This window comes from Dermacentor andersoni, chromosome 8 (genome assembly GCF_023375885.2).
Source record: "Dermacentor andersoni chromosome 8, qqDerAnde1_hic_scaffold, whole genome shotgun sequence".
Lineage (NCBI taxonomy): Eukaryota > Metazoa > Arthropoda > Arachnida > Ixodida > Ixodidae > Dermacentor > Dermacentor andersoni.
In genome coordinates this window covers 142525753-142548458 of record NC_092821.1, presented here as the reverse complement: position 1 = coordinate 142548458, position 22706 = coordinate 142525753, and the positions used below count along the sequence as shown (strand labels likewise).

Genomic DNA, 22706 nt, shown 5'->3' with positions numbered 1-22706 from the left:
GCAGGTTCGTGTGGTCTTCCCTGCTATTTAGCACTATCTCCCAAACCCTAAATCTGTCCTATAATGTGAGAGTGACAAATTTATGGGGTCTAACGTCCCAAAGCAACGCTCAGGCTATCAGGGACGACGCAGTGAAGAGTTTACGGAATAACTGTCGCCGCTTGGGACTCTCCGTTTGCACAGACGTCACAGATAGTATGCACAGACGTCATCGCTGCCGCCATCTTTAGGTACTAGCACGTCGCGAAGGGGTGCAATCAAGAAACGTGACCGCATTACAGCACGATTGGCACGTCTTATGTCGAACGACAAAGCGATAACAGTGATAAATCGATGGAAAACAGTCACCGTGAATAAGCAAAGCAATGTGCACGTGATAACACAGTGCATTGACGTCATCGTGAGCGCCATGTTTGGGTACTAGAACAGTGAGAGCTGCGTCTGTGACGTCACATGAAGACACAAGGCCGCATGAAAACTATTTATATGGGAACGGAGAAACACTTTTCTTTCTCGGCAATCCATGCACTGCAGGTTTGTTGCATGTAAAAAGAAAAAAAAAGTTACATTCTGGTGACTGTAGCAAACAGAATTTTCATTTAAAGCGTCAATATTTTAAAATAAATATGGTTGAAAATCGCAAAATTTCAAAAACTAAGCCACGATGTTTACAACTTAGTGACTCAACAATGAAAAATTATGCAACAATTATGTAAATTGCAAATAATAGTTGACCTAAAGTGGACATAAATGATGCATTATACATTCCTCTTAAACATATACCATTAATATATGTGAGTAAGACTTTTAAAACCCTCGTAAATGTTTAACAAATTTACATAAGCTGTAAATTAACATATAACGTTACTTTGCTTTACATACTCTAACGGAGGCAGTTAAGAGGACTGCGATATCTGGTTTATGTCCAAAGTTGCGGATTTGTAAACTTCATGCTTCTATTTGTTTTGAACATAACAACTCTCGGCTATATTTCTAAAGAAAATTTAGGCTTGAAATCGCCATTCCGCTTCATACAGCAACGAGAAATCAAGTTCGTCTGTCATGTGCAAAAAATTTCCTTCAATTTGGTTCAGGGGTTATTTCGTAAAAGCTGGCGACCTACCCCGATGCCGCCTATTCAAATACACGTAAAACGCAGAAATGCCTTTATAACGCAACCTATCGACGATCTTAATTACATTCTAGTGACCCTAGGAACCAAAATTTCGATTTAGGGGCTCCAATTCTTTGGCGAAAATTGCCAGAAAATGGTGAGAAAAAAATACGCACCCAGCTCAATCTGCATTCAAGACTTACATCTGCAACAATGTACCACAGCTGTGCCACTTCTCTCTGTAGTACCACAATGGCATTGACAGTATTCCAGATAAAAAATAGATAAATAAAGGTTTATAAATCCGTAACTATATAATTTGCCCCATATATATATATATATATATATATATATATATATATATATATATATATATATATATATATATAATTGATATCGCTGCCATGTTTTCTAGGATTTTGCAAACGTCATATTCACAAATCAGTAATATATTTCCCAGTGGTGTATACGATATCAAATTTGTCCGTTATGGACGTACTATGAGGTGCAGTTTTGCATATTGTTGTATCAGTTTTTTATTGCTGATTTACAGAGTTGTTAACCTCATGGCTTCGTTTTCTGAAATTTAGCAGCTTTGAATATTTTTTTTACAAAATATTCACGGACTGAATCGATAATCCGCTTCCAACAGTCACTATAGATGTTAACTAACCTCCTCGAATTTACTTAACAAGGCTCCCGTGAGGAAGCTGAAACGTCTATTAATTTTCACTAAATTTCTTTCTTGGTCAGTGTTCCCTTTTTTAGTCATGCTTCTTTCCGGCAGGATGGGCCTCCGTCACACCCTGGATTTCAGCTTACAGAACTGTGATATCTGTTTTCGGCGCAAGGTTACGGATTTGTTGACTTTGTGCTTGTATATTTTTCTCAAGCTTACCAATTTTCGCCAACTTTTGCGAAAAACTTCAAGACGAAAATGAAAATCCACCTCCAAAACTCACTATAATTTCACGTCCTGTCTCAAATGCAGCAAACTTCATTCATATTGGTCCAGGGGTTTTTTCATAAAAACGCCCCTGCGTTTTACATGTAATTGAATAGATAGCATCGGAGCTGGCCTTGAGCTAAAGCTTCCTCTGAAGTACACGAGTGTTTGTGCATTTCGAGCCCACCGAAATGCTATTACCGTGCGTGGGAATCGAACCCGAGAACACAGTCGCCGAGACGTTGACGGTTACCGCAAGGCAGGTCAGTCGAAGAAGGGCAGAATAAACAAATAAGTTCAATTTCCGTGAGTGCAGACGTTGAGGTTGAACCTTATAGTACTATGAAGCAATTAATTTTACACATTCCGAACTAATATTATGTTTATAAGGCCGAGTATTAGTTTCGGGAAAAAAATGGCACGCTATATGAGCTCGTTAACGAAGGGAATCGGAGAAAAATGTAGGTGTTTATAATTTTAAGATATATAGAATGAATGTCATCTAGGGTTATGCTGGATTGCGTGTTAGTTAAGTACGTATTAACCAGTAAAAATGTGAGCGTAACTCGGGGAGCACGTGACAAAAACGTCGTGTGGAGCAGACAACATGCACTGGTAACGTGAAAAACAGAACCGAAACTGAAACTCTTCCTAAACTCGTCGTAAGTTCTTTGTTATTTATAAGAATTTGTTTTACATATTAGCAAATATTGTGCGCAGTTATTTAATTATCTATTATTAATATAATTGTTGCATACTGCACCGCGTTTAAGATGGTAAAATAATGTCAAAACAAAGTGGACGTCTCATTACACTTTGGCGCTGCAATCGCTTGCGATGTTTTTGTTTTGCGCGTTTGTAGCTAGATGGATAGCAGTCGAGCGCGCTCTTCCCCTCATCAGCCACCGGGCCGACAGCCTCTCTAGTTTCCTCCTTCCCAGCATTCCAAGCGTAGCCCCACTCTTCCTCAACAGCGTCGACATTTTTTCGTGTTTGGGGCGGCTCACTTTTTGCTTCTCGTCCCGTTTTTTTCTTGTGTTTCGTTGCGCACTTGTGCGTGTCTCTCTCCCCTCTTCTATGCCATTCGCGTTTCATGCTCGAGGCGGCAGCAGCAGTGGGGGCAAGCTAGCAGCAGCGGCCGTAGCGGTACAACCTCTCCACAGTGGGAAGTGGCCCGATTTTTCGGACGGCCGCGTTTATTTCGGAGAGTCTGCGTAAAGAAAAAGAAGAAGAGAAGCGCGGCTCGCCGGCTCAGAAGTCAGTGAGAAAGAAGAAACGAGAACTCAACGGCAGCAGCAGCAGACTACACGACTGTGCCCGCGAGCAGCCCAAAAAGGTTTCGAGCCAAACGCCGTCGGCGCGCTTGTGCGCTCCGCCTGGAGGTCCCATGTTTTCGCGCTCTCGGCTGTGAATATTCTCAATGTGTGTGGTGCGTGGTTGTTGATAGGTGCGCGCGTGGCATCTGCTGCTCTGCTGTGATCCCGTCGATCCGTCGCAACATCTCCGCGCCGACGTGCGGCCAAGACGTTGGCGACGTGAGAAAACAACGCAGAGACGGTGGCTGTGGTGCGTGTGACTAGGCTAGTGCGGGTGTGCTTCTTCCCGGCGAAGGAGATCGTCGTCGACTACGGCGCGGAGGATCGGTCGCCTGCCTTCGGTTGCTGCAGGCAAAGTTAGCATGATTGCCGCAGCGGGCCAGCAGCAGCAGCGCCCTGCAATCTGACGTGACGGCGCCCCATGCTTTCCGTGTGCTGTGCGAATGCTTTGCGTGTTGCGTCGACGACTTCGTGCAGCTAGAGGCGGCGACGACGCTTGCCAGCGGCAGTCCAGATATGCGAGTTGCGGCGGGCACCTAGCACTGCTCGCTTCTAGCAGGCGCTTTTTCCCGCCGTGGCTAGCAGGAGGGCCCTGCCGGCAGCGATGAATACCTCCTCGCTCAAGTCTTCGACGACCGAGTGCCGCAAGTTCGCGCCCAACATATTCAACAAGTCCAAGTGTCAAAACTGCTTCCGAACCAAGGATGCCCACTCGGCGGAGGCGCTGGAAAGCAACCGGGTGAGGCTTCGGTCTTTTTTTTTTCTCTCTCACGGTAATTTCCTTACGCGACTTGCGTCTGTTTCGTGTTTGCGTACGCCAAGTGTTGATGTTTGGGAGAGAAAAAAAAGTGTTGTGAGGGAGAGAGCGTTTCACTTCAGCGTTGTGGACGATAGCCGACCGACTGCCCTATACACCAGCTTTGGGCAGCGTTGCAAGCAGCCTTCGCGATCCGCTGCGTTCCGATGTAACCGCCTGCGGCTATGTGGGGAGGACTTCTTTTTCGTGTGTTTTATTTTTCCTCGTCTGCGGCCGCCCGCCGCTGCCGCTGCTCGATCCGCGGTTCTTTTTTCCTCGTAGCGGCAGAGGCTCTCTGCTACGGTGACCCCACTCCTCTACACGCCGCCTGCCTTTCGAAATTTTCTCATCGTGTGTTCGAAACTTGGCCGATCACGAACTCCAGCTAGTTTCCGAACCTTGGTGACTTGGGACGCGGCGCGCGGAGAGTTTTAACTAGTTGCTCAAACTTTTAGAAAGTGAAACAAGGATTGTTTTTATTTTTTGCTTCGCGAGACTTCTCCCTCCGCGCCGCCTCCTTTGATTGGAGAGCTTCCCGAGCAACAGGTGTATCCATTAGGCCTAGCGTAGCCGCAGCAAGCAGTGCTGGGAAAAGCGATGAGCTCGGTCGGCCTCGCTTGCATCGGCGGCGCGGGCTGCTTCGCATACCTCGACCGCATTTCTCAGGCGATCAACTGTGAACGTGCGTATGTGTGTGAGCGCGCGCAGGGATGCGTGGGGTTTAAAGAGCGTACGACGCACGCAACCTCGTCCTGTACTTTTTTTCCCTCGGTGACGGCCGTCGAAGGTTGACGCGAATTGACGAGGGGGTGGGGAAGTGGGGAGATGTTTCGTGGCAGTGAAACAGGTGAAACTGCGGCGCGCCCGATTCTGCCTGCGAGTAGTAGCAGACGACAAAACAAACAGCCCAGTAATGGTAGCCAATGCTGAAGTTTGGGAAAATCCGATCTCCGGGTCATACAAGAACATGCAGCCCGCGTTGATGACTGAGCATTAAACATGCAAACAGATGGAAGTTTGGCCATCCGTTCCGTTCTTGTACTTCGTACGAGGGAAGTCGAGTGTTGGGAAGTATCGAGTGTTCGTGCACCCTTGCGTGTCACACTGATCGAGCGTTGAATAAAGCCCCCTTGTGTCGAACTCGCGTTGTCTTTCGTTTACGCGGCTGTAGAAGGTCTTCGCTCGATTTGTCTAAGCAGACGCGTAAAAGTATACGCGTGCTGTGTTACAAAGGGGAAAGCCAGCTGACAGCAACCACGTCTGCTTTTCTGTTTGCAAACATCGCGGGAGCACACGGCGAGCCACGCACATACGCGCGCGTATTCGATGCATCAGATATGCATCAAGGTCCTGCACGACCGCGCAGGCGACCTACTCTTCGGGGACGCGGGTGTCGCCAAGCCGTGCCGTGTTCCCAATTTCGTTTAATGTCGCACCGCGCAGGATATGCCGATTAATGTTCTGTTTTTTCTTCATCTTCCTCGACCCGATGCGTGTGTAATTGCATGGGCGTAATTGCTCGCGCAAAAGCCACATCAGTGAAACACAGTTCGACGTCTGGGGATCCATTATGTGCGCCCACCGCGTTTGTGCATCTGTTGCAGGCGCGCACTTTTCGATAGCCAAGTTTGTCTTGGCCGATTCAGGTCGAAGTATAATCGAAGTGCCATTATTTCAAACCTTTGGTGCTGGTCGACTGCTAATGGCTAGCTGTTGTTTTAGTGTTGCATGGTATGTAGCTCGAGGTGTAGTGGCAGAGCTGCGATTGTGTCTGCGCAGCTTGTCTTTTATGCGGTAATGTTCATTTGTTACGCCTTCTAGCTGTCGAGGTTTCTCTGCATGCGATTCACTTCGTTGGTCAACGCTTCCATGTTGAGCAGTTGCTTTGCACGTCATGTTTACGTTGCAGCCGTGCTGTTGCGCTATGTCACCTGCACTAGTCAAGCAGACTATTAGAGCTAAATATCTTTGAAGTGTTACGTGTGCTGCTTTTCTAGGTACATTTTCTGCTGTAAACGTAAATTCAGGCACTGTGAAGTGGGTGCACGCTGACTTTGCTTGTTCGTTTTCATGCCAACTAGGGATTAGTTAAGCTTGGTTAAGACGAACAGAAAATTGTTCTGTATGCTGTTTTTGATGTTAGAAGTAGGGATTCAACTCCGACCATTCATGTAAACACATACAAAGCAGGTTGTGTTCACTCTGTTTCTATTCGTATAATAAATTATGCAGATGTTACAAGCCACCACTGGGGTTCAGTGGCAATGACATTCATTTGCCGAGCATGCAATAATGGGTTCGGTTACCAGATGTGGCGGCCATATTTCTACAGAGCACAACATCCAAAAGCACTTATTTTTTTCCCAGTTCGAAAAAACGTTTTTGTGCTTGGAGTTAGGTGCATGTTAAGGAACATCAGGCAGTCAAAATTAATCTGGAGTCCTCCACTATGGCATCTCTCATGGCCCCAGCTTTGGTTTGGGTTGTTAAACTCCATTATTCAATCAAATATTACATGAGGCTATGTGCCACGTTGATCTTATTCATTTTCATCTTGCATACAAGTATAGTGCCTTGAAATACTCTTCAAAATGGCTCCGAATGGTAAAAGAAGTGCCCACACTGGGAAACCTTTTTTAGCTATATTGGATGATTATTATGAACAAATTTAGCATATATATACTGTTTCACACTGTTGATGCCAGTTAGTTGTTCAATTAAGGAGCTTTCTTATTGCCAGTATTTGCAGGCCTGGCTGTACATTTGGGAAAACTGTGTGCCTTTCTTGCGCAGTTAGAAATCTTTAGCAATGTCGATTTTAGCTGCAGTGATCCTTATAATAGGATATATCACAAGCATTCTCCACACTGGTGCAGCGTCTTGTTGATAGAATGAGTTATACGGGCAAGACAACTGTGCCTACTTGCCTCTTGGGCGCGTAGTCAATCCTCGCTTGTGTCTCGATGACTCGCAAGAGGTACTGTAATGGCTATCTGGAATTTGTCGAAGCACAAAGCAAGAGAGAACACCAGCTTTTCCCATTGAGAACTTGTGTTCATCCTTAACGAGTCAGCACTCTTGAACAAGAGTTGTCATCCGTTTTCACCATGCAAGTTGACTTATTGACACATCATATCCTTGTTCATTTCTGTTCCGAGTTGAAATCGAATTCCGTGCATGTCAGAATAAGCAGAGGGCATGTAAAATTTATTGGCGCTTCTGGCAATCTTCAAGTGTGATCAATGTTCGAGTTAATGCACTTGTCTCTCGAAAAGTGCTGCAATGACAGTGCATACTGCTACCTTGATCCTCTGCTGATTCCTAAAATCTAGTAGACATCAGAAGAAAGCAAAAGAGTGTGCATTTATTGGGAAAGTAGTCAGATCATTCTTATATATAGTCTGAAGGCAGCTTATCACTGAAACTCTGTTGACCTGTTTTTTGGAAATCTTTCCTTTCGGGACTCGAGAATGTGGCAAGTGCACTTATTTGTAAATAATAAAGCACTTTGCTCTACGTATGCACTCAGGTGCAGTCAGCTCCAGATCCGGCGTTGTCAGCCAGCTGCCTGCAGAGTAGAGATGCACAGCTTTCATATACTGCTGTCATTTCAGAAACGACACCACACTGAAACACACGAAATAACAAACTGTCGACAGATTTTATAGACATACAGAACAGAGAGCACTACTGTGAAGTAGTTCACAGGATCCGGAGCGAATAAGTAAAGAGGAGCGTGTGAAATCAGTCGTGCACAGGCTCGTGATAAGATACCTGCTCTATCGAGGAGGTTACATGCGTGTGTAGCATAAATGGGGCAGTGGTGATAACATGAGAGTGCTTGCATCCCGTTGAGAATGGGATGTGCAATCTGCAATTGTTGGTTTAATCGGGATGTCGGCTGACACCACAGAGATTGCCGCTTGTCCAGATCCTCCTACTTGGTGTGCTCATTGAGCGAGGGATTGATTTCGTGCAGCCATCGTACACCAAAGTGAACATGGAAGTTTGGTCATATGCTCTGCAACTGTGTGTTTCTTATTGCTTGCTGCTGTTTTAGTCTTTTCCTTTGCTGGTGGTACAGGCAGACAGGCAGAATTATGATCTCGTTTAGAAGCAAATAATTTATTTTTGCTAATTGGTTACACAGGCTGTTTACTGTCATGACAGCACACATTTATTAAAGTACACTCACTAAAGTTTATGTTGTGAACTTTATTGGGTTTTTATTCTATATTTACACTTTAATAGCAGCAATTAGCAACTTAGGTATATAGGTGAGTATCAATCTTTTATTTAGAATGTAGGTCCAATCCCCCAGAATAGGTACGTGTGACTAGGTAGGTACTCGAATAGACAAGTAGAGCAAGAGGCAAGAATTGAAGATTCGGCAACAGAAGCAGCCAGTTGGGAAAAAACAAGTGAGGACAACAAAATGGGACCAGAGCATGCATTGAGTGATAAGCATGGAGCTACACCAAAGAGATGAGGTGAAGACAAATAGGTGCCACTGCTTCTAAGGCTGTCGTCGTCGTCATTACAGCAACCATCAAAGAAAGCTTAGCTCATCACTGCTGCCCAAATGTGTGTGGGATCCACTGATTATTTTCAGTTTCAATATCAAAAATGTATTTTCTAGCGACCTTTTCAAATCACATCCACTTGTATTTCAAATCTAAATTTTGCATGGAGTGTGCCATACATGTCCACTATCTGAAACTAGGCTTTTTACGTGATCCACACTTTTGTTGCAGTTGGCCCCTGCACTCGTTTTGAATTAATTGAATCTGACCTGTGTGGAAGCTTAATGTATGTTGATTAACAAGTTTATAAGCAAAAATATTATGGCATGATTTAACGGGTTTGGAAGGGAAAATTGTTTTACGTAGTGACGGCTCTTGTAACACAAGGGAATGGACGCTCCTGTGTACGTTGTGGCAGTACCTTCATCGTCCAGTGCTGCAGAGTAGCTTCAGTGCCCTTTATTGTGGGCCATATACTTTTACATGTCACTAAGCAGACAGGGAGATAATACGAAAAGGTGGACATGGTAATAACATTATCTGCCTGCACATTACAGAAATGGGAAGCCTGTTCAGTGCCGTGATACAGCAATTGTGGTGAAGGAGCCAGTATTCGCCTGTATTGTTGCAGCAGTCAGCCAAGTCTATTAAATTATTACAAGAGAACAGTAAGGGTGACACTCTTCTCATAGTTGTGCTGCGGAAAATCAGCAGCAAGAAGGTCAGTGCAACATCAAAGTAAACTGAAATAGCGCAACTAAATGAAAGTAAGGGAGCAAACACGCAACTGTATTAAATAAAATGCTGGTCTTCTGTAGTCTGTCCAGCCAGAGTATGCTTACACAAGGCTCTATAAGTTACTCGAACAATAAAATTCTTCCAAGCATTGCATCTTGTGCAATTAGCACTTGGGCCATCCTCTACAATACAAAAATCTGGCTTAATATTCACAAACTATTTTCCTAAGTTCCTAAGTTAAATCTATTCTCGGAGCAGGTGCCAGCCAATCGTAATGTTGGACACGTGTATTAGCGACGGTTACCAGCCAATTTCACACAGCTCGTACGGATGAAGAGCTCAGTGAATTGGGCCCTGTTTACACATTCACTTCCGCCATTGTGCGATTAGAGTCGCAGCGGACAACAAATCAGGTCACGTGTCAGTTCGAAGCGATTACGCATGCGCGCAGACTTCGAAGAATGGCTGTGCGCAGGCGCAGCAACTCGTCTCGGCGCTATCGGCAGCCGCCAGGCGGCGGTGGCGGCGGCGCTCCACCTGGCATCGAGTCAATTCGAAGTGCGCGACGGCCGCTTTAACTGCCGACGTCGTCGGGTTCCCATGGTCGCCCGCGTGCCGCTGGCAGTAATCGGCCGACTCATTTCTGTCTCGGTCGCATAAACGAGTTCGCGGGAAAGTTCACACGCACGCTTCGCAGGGGCCCCCCGAATCGTCGTCGGCACACTGGGACCTTCGGACGCTGCGAATTCACGCACGCGTGGTGGCTGGCAGCTAGGCTGTTGAATATTCGTCTTGTTGCGCGGTCGCGCTGCCTGCCGTTTTGTTTGTCGGTTGCCGCCCTTCCCATTAGGCACTCTGTGGCGAATACTATATTTAGCCAATTCATTCGTGCTTCTTAGCATTTCTCCACCTCTTCTCTAGACCGCCTGTCATGTCGTCGCCTCGTTTATGAGACGAGGCGACGACTTGCGTGGACTAGAGGGGTAGACGGCGCGCTAATGCATCCGCGCATCCGGGGGGGGGGGGGGGGGGGGGCAGCCGCCTATAGCTCACTGCCGACTCGCTGATTGTATTGCGGAATCGAGTCTGGCTGACTGACTGCGCGAGACGGACGTGGCGTGGTTAATTGTGGCCGCGATGTCTGAGAAGCGGGCGTCGTAGAAACAGTACCTTATTTGCGTGGGCAACGAGAAGTAGTGGTGAACGAGTTGAGTATAAACTCGGCGCAAGCGATCTTGCGCGTGACAGTGACGCGATCGAGATGGCTGTCGCGTCCGCTTGTCGCCTAGAAGTTGCACCCCGTGTGAGCTATGACTTTGGAGCGACGTCCCCCCGGTGTTGCCGGTATGAGGGCAGCAATATATGCGTCGAATCTAGCGTGACGCGTGCTTTATTAATTTAGGCTGACGTGTTTTGCTGTAGAAAGCAGCATAAAATATTTATGAAGGTCTTGCAGTAGGTTCTTATCCATGTACGTATAAAAATTCAATCCCTTGCTGGCTCCATGCGACAATCGGTAGTACTTGAGGGATGTACGCCCAGTTCCGGCTTCGCGATATTGGCAATAGCCGCTCGTGGCACTTCCGGGCGACGAGCGACGAATTCTATAATTTCGAGAACCGAGCGATCGAGCGACAAGACCGAGCGATCTGTTCAAGCGACGGCCCGTTTCGTCGCTCGAAGCCGTCGCCGTAGCGCGCAAAATCGCTCTCACGGGGTTTAGCCTTCGGAAGCTGTCGTCTCTATCACGAAATCGCGTAACTGAGTGCATGGCTTCAGAGATCTGGCGGTGGCGCCGCATCTCGGAGGCCGTGCACTCAGTGAAGCGACTTCCTACGTTTGTTCGATTCAGAAAAGGTGGACGGCACCACAGACGATAGAGGTGCAGTTAGTGCCAGTAATGACGTGCCAGGCTGCACCCACTAGCTGCAAAGTTCAAGGGTGCACTGCACCGCGGCCGCACCTTGCCTTGCACCCCCCGTGCAATCGAGCACGGGGGCGCAGGGTGTACGCTGCACCTCTGGGAATCGAAGGCATATTGGTGCAGAACTGGTGCAGGGAAACCTGGCTGAATCGAATGAACATATCATCTCGTTGTAGAGGCACTCGAATTTATCGCGTGTGAATGGCCGATCGGTAAATATACACGATGCACCGATGGAAAATGAAACTCGGCAGTTCTCTTTTAAGCCGGCCATTCTTGACCCCGTGCTGAAAAAAAATAAAAATAAATGAAGAATACTCCGTCAGGGCTATGCTTCATCAAGGGAACGATCAATAACAAAGAGTCAGTGAGTGAGCACATACGCGTTTGTGAGAATCGCAGTCTTTCTGCACGGGTTAAAGGTGTTGCCTTTCACATTGTCGCCAGACTGCACGCGAGGAGGTCGCAGCAGCTCCTCCTCCTGTTGGGTCGCCCCACTGACAAGCATCTCGATGCAAGAGACAGTTGCATTGTGCAAGAGGGCTTGCGCGGTGGTAACGGAAGGCCTACGGGGAAGCATCGCGCAGATAATTACGCATACAGAGGGGGAAAAAAGCGACTGGTTAAAGTGGGGAACAATTTGAACGCGCAGCTGCTGCAGACGTGTCGCAGTTGTCTGCGAATGCCAGCTGTCTGTCGCAACCGAACTAGTTCCCCTCAATCGCCGTTGGTAAAAGTTTCTGCTCAACGTGCCCTGCTGTGACTGCGATAACTAGCGCGTTATTACACCGCAATAATAGTGAATACCCTTCCTGTTCCGCGTAGTATCAGTGGCAGAAGGTATTCGCAACGCAGAGTATCAACACGCGCTATAGTTGCGCAGTGCACAACGCATGGACGCGACTCAATTGAAACGCCGTTTCAGTCGCTTTTGTAGTCCAGAATGCTTCCGCTCGTCTAGGAGATGTGCCGTTGTGAAATGAGGCGTCCTGCCTTGAGTGGTCGGCGATCTTAACTGGCGAACCTGCATAATCGCGGATCCCCACCACAGCAGGTGCTGCGCAGACGTGCTTTTTTCTTTCTTTTTCTTCCTGGTGCGTTCCGCACTTCCAAGTGCATCTGTACCCGACCTATATTCCTGCGCGCTGGAAAGCGTATTTCTCGAGAGACTCACCGCCGCTGAAAAAAAAAAAAAGAGAGATTGGTTGAAATCACGAAGCATTACTACATGAACAGAAGGGAATTTCCAGTGCCACACGCTAAGCTCAATAGAGCTCAAGCAGTGTCTCTGAGATTGTTAGAGACAAGAACTTATGCGAGTCCGAACTTTATTAACAAGTTATATCCAGGAAGAGAGGTACCAAACAAGTGCGAGAAGTGTGATGGCATCATTACTCTGAATAATATGCTTTGGCAGTGTCCTGTGTGTTTCACAGACTGTGACAGGGAAAGAGACAGGCGGCGACGAGTTCTTCACAGCGAAGTACAGGCCGTTCAGAAGGTCCACGATACGGCGGTAAGGTTAAACCTTACTCTGCCGACGTGGGAGCCGCCTGCGTCAACCTAAGGGTTGATCTTCAGGACGTGAATAATTAAGCTTCATCATACCATACCATACCGCCTTGGCGTCATGGGGATGGGCGAACGTAATTGGCCGTAACGTCTAATTTCGCACAAACTCTTGAGTTGAAAAGCGGTGCGTTTGCCACTGGGATCTGCAGGCCGTCACCAACGGTGGCTTTTTTAAGGATACGGCAGCCTTAAGTGGTCGGAAATGGAACGCGCGACCTCGCGAATTAACCGAATTGTCGAGCCACCCCTTACAAAAATGGGTAAGCGGAAATTCAGCAGCATTTATAAAGGAAGTATTGAAGGCTATAGAAACTCAGTAGGAACTCAAATAGAATGCCAACAAACAAATTCAACAGCCTTATAAAGAAATCGATGAAGGCTATAGAAACTCAATAGGAACGCAATAGAAAGTCAACACAAACTTTACAGATTTTTGTGAGCGCACCGCGGCGCGAGCGTGAAGGGTCGCGTTCCCATCAGTCCGAAATTATTCCGTTAGTATATATATATATATATATATATATATATATATATATATATATATACGGGAGATGTCGAGAATGCGGCCGACCTACCTATGCGGGATCGGTAATCGAACGCTCGACCTTGCGACGAGCACATGTAATCGCTACGCCGGGGCCTCTGCTCGCTTGTATGCGGAGCCAGCAACAGCGGCGCTGACCTCCGGAGACACCTTCGCGCCCGATCGCGTCCGTTCCTCCTGTGCGCGCGACCGCGTGTCCTTCACGGGACGTCATCCTCCGCCGACGTCGCCGTCGCCGTGGAGGTCACGTGTGGATGACGACAGCAGTTACTAGAGGGAACTCTGGCACTGTAGCGCTTACGGGAGCTGCAAGCGTGGGGCTTTAAGCTCGTATGTTTGAGCCAGCATAGGAATCGTGTTAGTATACGTGGATTCCACCAGGACTTCGTCCTTCTGGTTTCAGGCGGCTTTGTAAATCATCAATGAAATATTGCTTTATAAATGCAACGATTCGGGATGTTTATGCGTGTTTGGGGAGTCTTGTCGCCTTCCGCGCGTAGAAAAAATAAAATCACTTCGAAATTTAGGCTGAAAGGTGGTGTCAGAAACGCGGCGTCCGTTACGTATTTCTGGCTCCAGCAATCGCTTCCGGCGCATGCAGCCAGCAAAAGCGTAGCCTTTGAGATTAGTTTCTGCTACTGGGCGGGAGCCGTCGTTGGGGCGTGGACTTGGACACCGCCTTGTACAAAGGCGTATGCGTGCAACGCAGCGAATAAAGCCACAAGGGAGGGGGAAATGTGTGAAGGTACGAAGATTAATTTCTTCGTCTCAGGTACGAAGAATGAACAAATTTCACTGCTACCGTGGCATAGCTCAACGGTCGCAGCTCCGCAGTTCCCTCTGGTAATTTTAGTAGGTGTGTGCGCATAGTAGTTTTTGAGACCGAATCGAAAATAGTACGGGAAGCGAATCGAATATTTTTCGAATAGTTCTCGTATATTGAACAGCCTTTGTCTAGAACGTATGTAAAACGACGTCCATGGCATGTTGTATTCGTAACGTTAACGTTATGTTCCTGGTGGTGCATTTACCCTTTCAATGCTAATCCATTTGTACTTCTAACGCTAATTATAGCATTGCAAGCACAAATGAAGCACCAGGAATCAAATGAGCAGTTTTATTGCGCGCGCAAGACTCTTTGGAGAGCGCGAATGATCGCTGCATATATAGTTTGCAAAGTAGTCCGGCTGCCTGAGCGGCGTAGCCTGCTCCACTATCGTAGGTTCTCATGTTTTTACGTACTATGCCAGTGGGGATTAAATTTATCGTGTTTTTCGTTCCAATGTTACTTTGAAATGGCTGCAGTGTATGGACGTTTTGAAATATTCGAAGTATATGCGCCTACAAACAGCGACCGTTCGATTCGATGACCAAGCGCAAGAAAGGCCACACTCTTCGATTGGTCTTTCGAAAAGTTTCGAATAATTTGCCCCCCCCCCCCCCCACACTCTATGTAGTAATTTTTGGTAGGAAACTCTCCTGGACGACGAAAAACCAGACCTCGCGCGCGGCGTCTTCTTTCGCGCGCTCTTGGTCGTCCTCTTATCGGTGCGCGCCTCTGCTGCCGTCGCCCGTTCTGCTTCTTTGGCGCGGCGACCTTAATACCCCTCCTCCCTCCCCCGCGGCGTCTTGTCTGTGACGCGAGGAGCTATGGCGGAGGACGTGCTGGCGAGGCCCGGATTCCTTCCTCTTTGCGGCCCGAACGCGCTCGCTCGCTGCGCGTGCGTCCTGCTGGCGGCTACGACGAATGCGTGAGCGTCCCTGGCGTGCGCGTGTGTGTGTGTGCCGTCCCACGGGCGGCCGACGGACGATCGGTCGGTCGTCGCTACGGCTTACCTGGAGCGGGTGTGCGGGCACCCTTATAGAAATACGTACAGGTAGGTGGTATACAGACCCACATACATGCATACATCTGCACATACACATAATATACATACACACATACATGCATGCATACATCATCATCATCATCATCCGCCCGTTTTATGTCCACTGCAGGACGAAGGCCACTCCCTGCGATCTCCAATTACCCCTGTCCGGCGCCAACCGATTCCAACTAGCGCCCGCGAATTTCCTTATTTCATCGCTCCACCTAGTCTTCTGTCGTCCTCGATTGCGTTTTCCTTCTCTTGGTACCCATTTCGTAACCCTAATGGTCCAACGGTTATCTAACCGGCGCATTACATGACCTGCCCAGCTCCATTTTTTCCTCTTGATGTCAATTAGAATGTCGTCTATACTCGTCTATACCCGTATACATACGTAGATAGAAATCAGATGCAGAAGTTATAGTCTCAGTTGTATATTTCTTCGCTCTCTACACTCTCGTCCAGTGTGAAAGGTACCACTTCATTCAAGCAGCTATTCTTGCAGGCCTGTGAGTCGAAGAGGCTGACTCGCAGCCCACAGATATGTTGTTCTCCTGTTGAAGAATCCCGTTAATGTAACATTTGCTCTGTACAGGCACGCGCAAGGAAAACTGCCGGCTTTGACCACAAACACGGTGTAAGTGCTTTCATATAGGCGCTCAGGTGAAAGGTTTCGTATTAACAACCTTGTAAAAAGATGGAGATAGTATCGAGGTATATTTATGGACGTATTTTAGACGGCCTATAGACTATAGACATAATCTTCCTTTCCTTTGTACATAGCCCGAGGGCTTCTGGTAGAGACCCGTAGAAACGTCTCGTGTGATGTTATAACCCTGCAGAAGCGCATGCGGTATCTAGACTTATCTCTGGACGTCTTTTCGACGGCTTATAGACTTATAGACATAATCTTTCGCTCTGTACATAGCCCGAGGGCTTCTGGTAGAGACCCCATCGAAACGTCTCGTGTGCTGTTATAACCCTTGCAGAAACACGTGCAGTCCTAGACTTATCTGCGGACGTCTTTTAGACTTATAGACATAATGTTTCTTCGCTCTGTACATAGCCCGAGGGCTTCTGGTAGAGACCCCGTAGGAAAGTCTCGTGTGCTGTTATAACCCTAGCAGAAACACGTGCAGTCCTAGACTTATCTCTGGACGTCTTTCAGACGACTTATAGACTTATAGACAATCTTTCGCTCTGTACATAGCCCGAGGGCTTCTGGTAGAGACCCCATCGAAACGTCTCGTGTGCTGTTATAACCCTTGCAGAAACACGTGCAGTCCTAGACTTATCTGCGGACGTCTTTTAGACTTATAGACATAATGTTTCTTCGCTCTGTACATAGCCCGAGGGCTTCTGGTAGAGACCCCGTAGGAAAGTCTCGTGTGCTGTTATAACCCTTGCAGAAACACGTGCAGTCCTAGACTTATCTATGGACGTCTTTTAGACGGCTTATGGACTTATAGGCATAATGTTTCTTCGCTCTGTACATAGCCCGAGGGCTTCTGGTAGAGACCCCGTAGGAAAGCCTCGTGTGCTGTTACAACCCTAGCAGAAACACGTGCAGTATCTGGACCTATCTATGGACGTCCTATAAATGGCTTCTAGACCTGTATTCTTTGTTCGCTTTGTACGTAGCCGGTAGACTTTCACTAGACATCCCGATAGAACGTTTCATGTGTTGTTGAGCGATCACTGTTTTTTTTAACCATCTCCCTACTATTCTTTCCGGTGTAATAATTATTCCACGTAAGTTCCACATTATTAGCTTAAGGGTTGAACGGAGAATTAAAACTTCTTACTGCAGGGGCGGCTGTTGGCTAACTATAAAATGTATGGTGTTGGGTACCTATTAAATGTTTGGGCGCCGGGGGGCGAAATGAAAAAAAGCGCCCGTGTACCGTGCATTGGGTGCACGCTGAAAAACTCCGGGTGGTCAAAATAATGCGGAGCCTCCCCCCCCCCCCCCTCCCACTACGGCGTGCCTCATTATCAGAGCGTGGTTTTGGGGCGTAAAACCAAGGAAGACGAACAGGTCTCGCCTCACGATCTCAAGGCTGCTGCGTAGGCATGGGCATCGACCCCGCACCCCCTCCTGCTCGTCGGCAGATGTCGTCTCTCGGATCGCACGGGGAGTCGTATTACATACACGTGTCTGCTGTTTTGAGCCATTTGCGTGAAAAATTTTCCGTCCTATATTCTCCAGACCACGCGGCTGAAGGACCGTTTTTCCGGCTGTAGGTGCCCGATGTATCGGTTGGCAACCACTTGGAACCCTCCTGCAGGAAAGCTTGTTGCGAGGTTGCGGCTCAGACGTCCACACTTCTGTTTTAGAGCGCTCCAGCGATGTGCTGCTGTGGAAAGGAAGATTAATTGCATAGCAGCTCCTCGCGGTTCAAGGTATACCACTCTGAACAGTGTGCGCCCGGTGCGTCCTTGTGTCTTCCGCTGTTTGCAGGCATTGTCTCTCAGACCGGCCAGCAAGGCGCAGATATCGATTTCTTTGCCTCGCTGTGGGCCGATATGCCAGGGGCGTTCATTAAAGGTCGTATTATTGGCACGGAGGAACCGAGAAAAGAAAATGAAATTTGAGTACCAGTTTATTCTTTCTCTACGCGATCTACTCCCAAGGTCACGCGATTCTGCCAACGATGGATGAGCTGCCCGCAGGCCATCGCAGTAGGACTCCTCATTTTGATAGTTCAGGAAGAGCTCGACTTGAGCGATCGCTTCCTCGACGTCGCCAAAAATGTTTCCCGCGCTGTGTGCGCTTCATGCGAGGGAAGATGAAGTCACTTGGTGCGAGGTCAGGTGTGAATATGGCGGGTGGGGCAAGAGTTGGTAGCCTTAAGGAGGCTGCATGCGTCACCGTCACCTATGCTGTGTGAGCCGGGTCATTGTCGTGGAGCAGACGGACGCCTTTCGCGAGCTTTCATTTCCTCTGCGCTTCGCCTTGATAGCACCTCGCAATTTGGTGAGATGCTCGCAATAGTACTTTCCTGTAATAGTTTGGCCTTTGCGGGTATAATCTGTGAGAAGAGCACCACGGTAGTCCCAGAAGACGCTCAGCACGACCTTGCCTGAAGACGGCACATCCTTGGCCTCTTTTTCTTTTTTGGCGCGGGTGAGTTTCCGTGCTTCCATTGTTTGCTTTGTAGTTTGGTTTCTGGGTCATAATTGTGCGCCCAACACTCATCCATGGTTATCAGACGGTCAGAAAGGTCGCCAGAGTCGCTCTCGCGAAGCTTCAATAACTTTTGCGGCTGCTGCTTCCTTCCGCAAGCCTTTTTGCATTGGCGTCAGCAAACGCAGAACCCAGCGCGCGGCAACTTTCGTCATGTGCAGGTTGTTGTGAACTAAGTACGTTGTGCACAGAGCCTGGCACTCCAGTTAATCTGTTGTACTGATTCTTCAACAGTGATTTAACCGGCCAGCGAGCACCAGATCCCCCACTTGCGCAGAAGTCTGTGGTTCACCATCGATCGACGGGCGGCCACTTCGTCGGCCAGGCTTGTTTGACCGCACTGAAATCGTCTCGCCGTTTGACAACAGTAACATAAGCTGGGGGCATTTTCGCCTTACACCGCCGCGAGCTCGGCGTGAATCTTCATGGCATCTTGTCCCTTCAAATACGGAGAGCGGTTCACTGCACGTGTTTCAACTTTCCCGATGGGTGCTGCCATTATTATTTTGGTGCCCTAGCGGTGCTGCGCGGTACTATAGACAGACGCTCACTCGTTTTGATGTCTATCTTGTATGCCTTTTATAAATATATGACAGCGATAATGCGAACTTTATGAACGCCCCCTCGTAGTGCTCCAGACAGAAGTGTGAACGGCTGTACGTACTATACGGTGAGTCGGAAAGATTGGCTGCCACGCGCGTTTTTCACTTAATCCGATGCCAATCTGGATAAGGTCGCTGCTCCGGCCATTGGAATCTTACGGATTCACGAATAACCTGTGTAAAAAAAATTACTGGAAACGGTTGTTGGTACGATGTGTCGTACGTAGGATCGCACCAGGGATCGAATCGTGCGTCTTCTGTATTCTGAGCTTACACTACGGCGCGCCGTCTGGACGGAGCCTGTACAGGCAGACGACTATTTTTGTCTGCTCCCCCGGTTGTTGTTGCCGCCGTGGTGGTGGATCTCCGTTGGTGGTGCCGTGGAGCGGTGCAGGGGCCAGGCAAACAAAGCGGCCGCGGAAAAAGCCATTGTGATCAGCGATCCGTGGAGCCGAGCCGTTCCGTCACCACGCGCTGTCGCACATACACTCTCTCGTCTCGTTCCCCTCACTATTCTTTTGTTTCTTTCGTTTTCGAACTCTCTTCTCGTTTCTGCAGGAAGATAGCGTCCTGTGGCGCTTAAACAGGCCTCCCCGCTGGTGGCCTTGTTGTATCGTCGACGAGTCTGAATACGTGCTGAGGTTGTTAGGGCCTCGGGTGCTGTCACCCGAGGCTGTTACGTGGATGCTTCATTAGCTCCGGCGTTACGCGTATTTTCGCTTCCAGTCTGGGAACGATAGAACCATTGTGCAGGCGCGTTCTGCGCCATTTGTGAGAACTTTAGAACTGAGCAACTGGTCAAGCAGACGCGGTTGCCTTACGGAACTAAGTATACCCTCTTCCGTGTTTACTCTTTCAGTATGCAGACAGCGTGATAGTCGTACAGGGTTACTTTAACAGGCACCTCTGGAGCATTTTAAGGACGCTGATGCGTCTACTTGCTCTGTTCATCTATTCTCGTGGAATAGAAGAACAGCCAGCAGACTTGTCAACCATTGCAACGTCTGCTTGCTCTATTCGTCGGTTCTCATGTAATAGAAGAATATAGCAAGCATACGATATAATGATAAGAGTGCCATGTGGGATTGTTGCATGGTGGCTTCTTAAACTGCTGAAATACGCGAATCCTTATGCCCAATCTACAAACAGCTGAACAGTACTGTAATAGCTTTTGACGAATGTTGCACAAACCTGTTTGCTCGTCCATCCGTTCGTTCGTTCGTTCTGCGAGGCCTTGCTAAAGATCCAAATGGGGTTCATGTTGAAAATCTGTCGCAGTAGCAAGGAGGCAAGCCAGAGAATGTCCTATCAACTGGTAGTCTGCTTGTGATTAACGTGTCGCCCAAAATGAAGTCACGTGAACTGCATCAACCTCTCTCTGAGCATATATGCGTCGTCGTACATTTCTCCACGCGTGCTGAAGCGTGCTGTTGTTGCGCTCGCACATTACTTCTTTCTTTCTTGCGATCGTATCGTTCCTTTTCTTTCTCGCGTCGCACGTGATACTTCGATTGCATTGCATGGGCAATGGTGCTTATTTCTCTCTCTCTATCTTTGCTGCATATGGTTCACGTTCCATCAGTTCCATCGCTGTTGCTGCTCAGCGGCTGCCCCGAACAGCGCGCGTATACATGTACGCGCGATGACCTTGGCGCGACTGCACGTCGCGGGAGGTGCGGCAGCGTGTGTTTTGCATATCGCCCGTCGTTCAGCCGGCAGGAGTCCGCCGTTGTGACGTAAGTGATCCGGGACACTGGCCGTCACGTGACGTAACACTCCGACGGCTGGGAGCGGGGTTGCCATTCTGAGCACTATAAAGCCCGGCCCTGTATATCCCGGCGTGGTGCTCTTGTACATTAATGATCGTCATGCAGACTGCCTCCAATCTGTTTCAGTATTGGAGAGCTTTACGTTACGATATTCAAGCGTATTGGGAGCGCGGGCGGGGCAAACTCCATTGTAGGCTCCTTGCGTTCTTTTGGGCTCTCTCTTTGGGTTCCTTTTTGAACGCGCCCGCCAGTGTTCCCGTCCGCCTGCGCTTCGGCACCGTAATCTAAAACTCTATGTCAACTTGCTCTATCATTGCTCAAAGTAAGTATGCTGTAGGAGCACCTCTTATAATAAAGCACGAAGAACAGCAGTACTTTCTGGGCAGTATAGGAAGAATTGCCGTCCCGGTGGCGTTCTGCTCCGAGTGAGTTGGTCGCAGGTTCGATTGTCTGCCATGGCAGCTGCTCTTCGATTGGATTGGCATTTTCTTTAAAAAGGAGAGCATGGTTCGTTGAACCATGTTTTTTTAAAAATATAGTTTGTGCATTAAGCAAAAAAGTGTTGACACTATGACGAAAAGTCAAAGTAACTCCCGTTAATTCGACTTATCGCTTAATCCGTACACACTTAATAGTTCCGGAAAAAAGGGCCACACATTGCTAGAAAGAAAGAACTCAGGAAAACTCGAAAGCGTAAACTGGATCGGTTAATTCGACCTCCACCAGCACTCGAAAACACACCACGCACAGCGGACGGATGGCGCTGCTGCTTCTCTGTATACGTAAAGCTATGTTGTTTTCATCCTTTAATGACCGACACTCTCTTCCGTGCGTGAAGCCATTCGTTCCCTGCATGCTTGTAGTCCTGTCGCGTTGCATTGAGAAAGTGGTTAAAATGTTGAGGCGCTCTTCGCCGCGTGATACAGTTGAATCGCGCTTCGAGGGCTAGAAACTTTCTTCGGGTCCGGCCTATGTACTGCAGATAGGGGGATCGTTGTTATGCTTCGAGGAACGATAAAATGAGAACAATGCTTTGACATGGAACATGACATGGAAAATATATATGTATACATATAACGCTCGTGTACTTATTTGAGCAGGAGGTCGAAATTAAGCCACAGCCCCCCACTAACGGCGTTTATCGTAGTTGTACTGTGGCTTTGGGTCGTAATAAACCGCGTAATTTAATCGTGTGGGCTCTCATTACGAAACCATTACGAGTTTACAACGTGCTTAACATTGATATATATATGCACGGCCGCAGAGACAACACCGGACGTCTGCGGTGTTGGCAAGGCCAGTGGAAGTCTCTCAACGAGGCAGTCACAGCAAAAACGGGTCGCGTTACCTCGGCATAATTGATGATAACCCTGAAGATCACGTGGTATAAGGCGACGCAGATCGGGTTCCACGGGAACGACTGGACTTGCAGCCGTTGTTATGGGACGATTGTGACGAAATATAAGCGCGACCTTCGTCGCCATCAGCCTATATTTGTGTACGCTGCAGGACGAAGGTCTCTCTCCCAGCGATCTCCAATTACCCCTGTCTTGCGCTGGCTGATTCCAACTTGTGCGTGCAAATTTCCCAATTTCATCACCCCACCTAATTTTCTGCCGTCCTCGACTGCGCTTCCCTTCCCTTGCCACCCATTCTGCAACTCTAATGGTCCACCGATTATCTGCCTTACGCATGATATGGCCTGCACAGCTCCACCTTACCTTAATGTTCGTTTATTTTTTCTTCTTGGTGTTAATGTCAACTAGAATAACGGCTATTCCGGTTTCCTCTCTTATCCACACCGCTC

General features: G+C 48.2%; 1 protein-coding gene across 1 annotated transcript in view; it reads left to right on the top strand.

Moving 5' to 3' along the window:
• The first annotated feature begins 3019 nt into the window (after nt 1–3019).
• The window catches only part of osp (myosin phosphatase Rho interacting protein outspread), a 119938-nt gene continuing 100251 nt past the window's right edge, over nt 3020–22706 (top strand). The window contains exon 1 of the mRNA XM_050173839.3: nt 3020–4115. Coding sequence (XP_050029796.2) covers nt 3981–4115 — 135 coding nt within the window. The 5' untranslated portion in view covers nt 3020–3980. The remainder of the gene's footprint in view (nt 4116–22706) is intronic.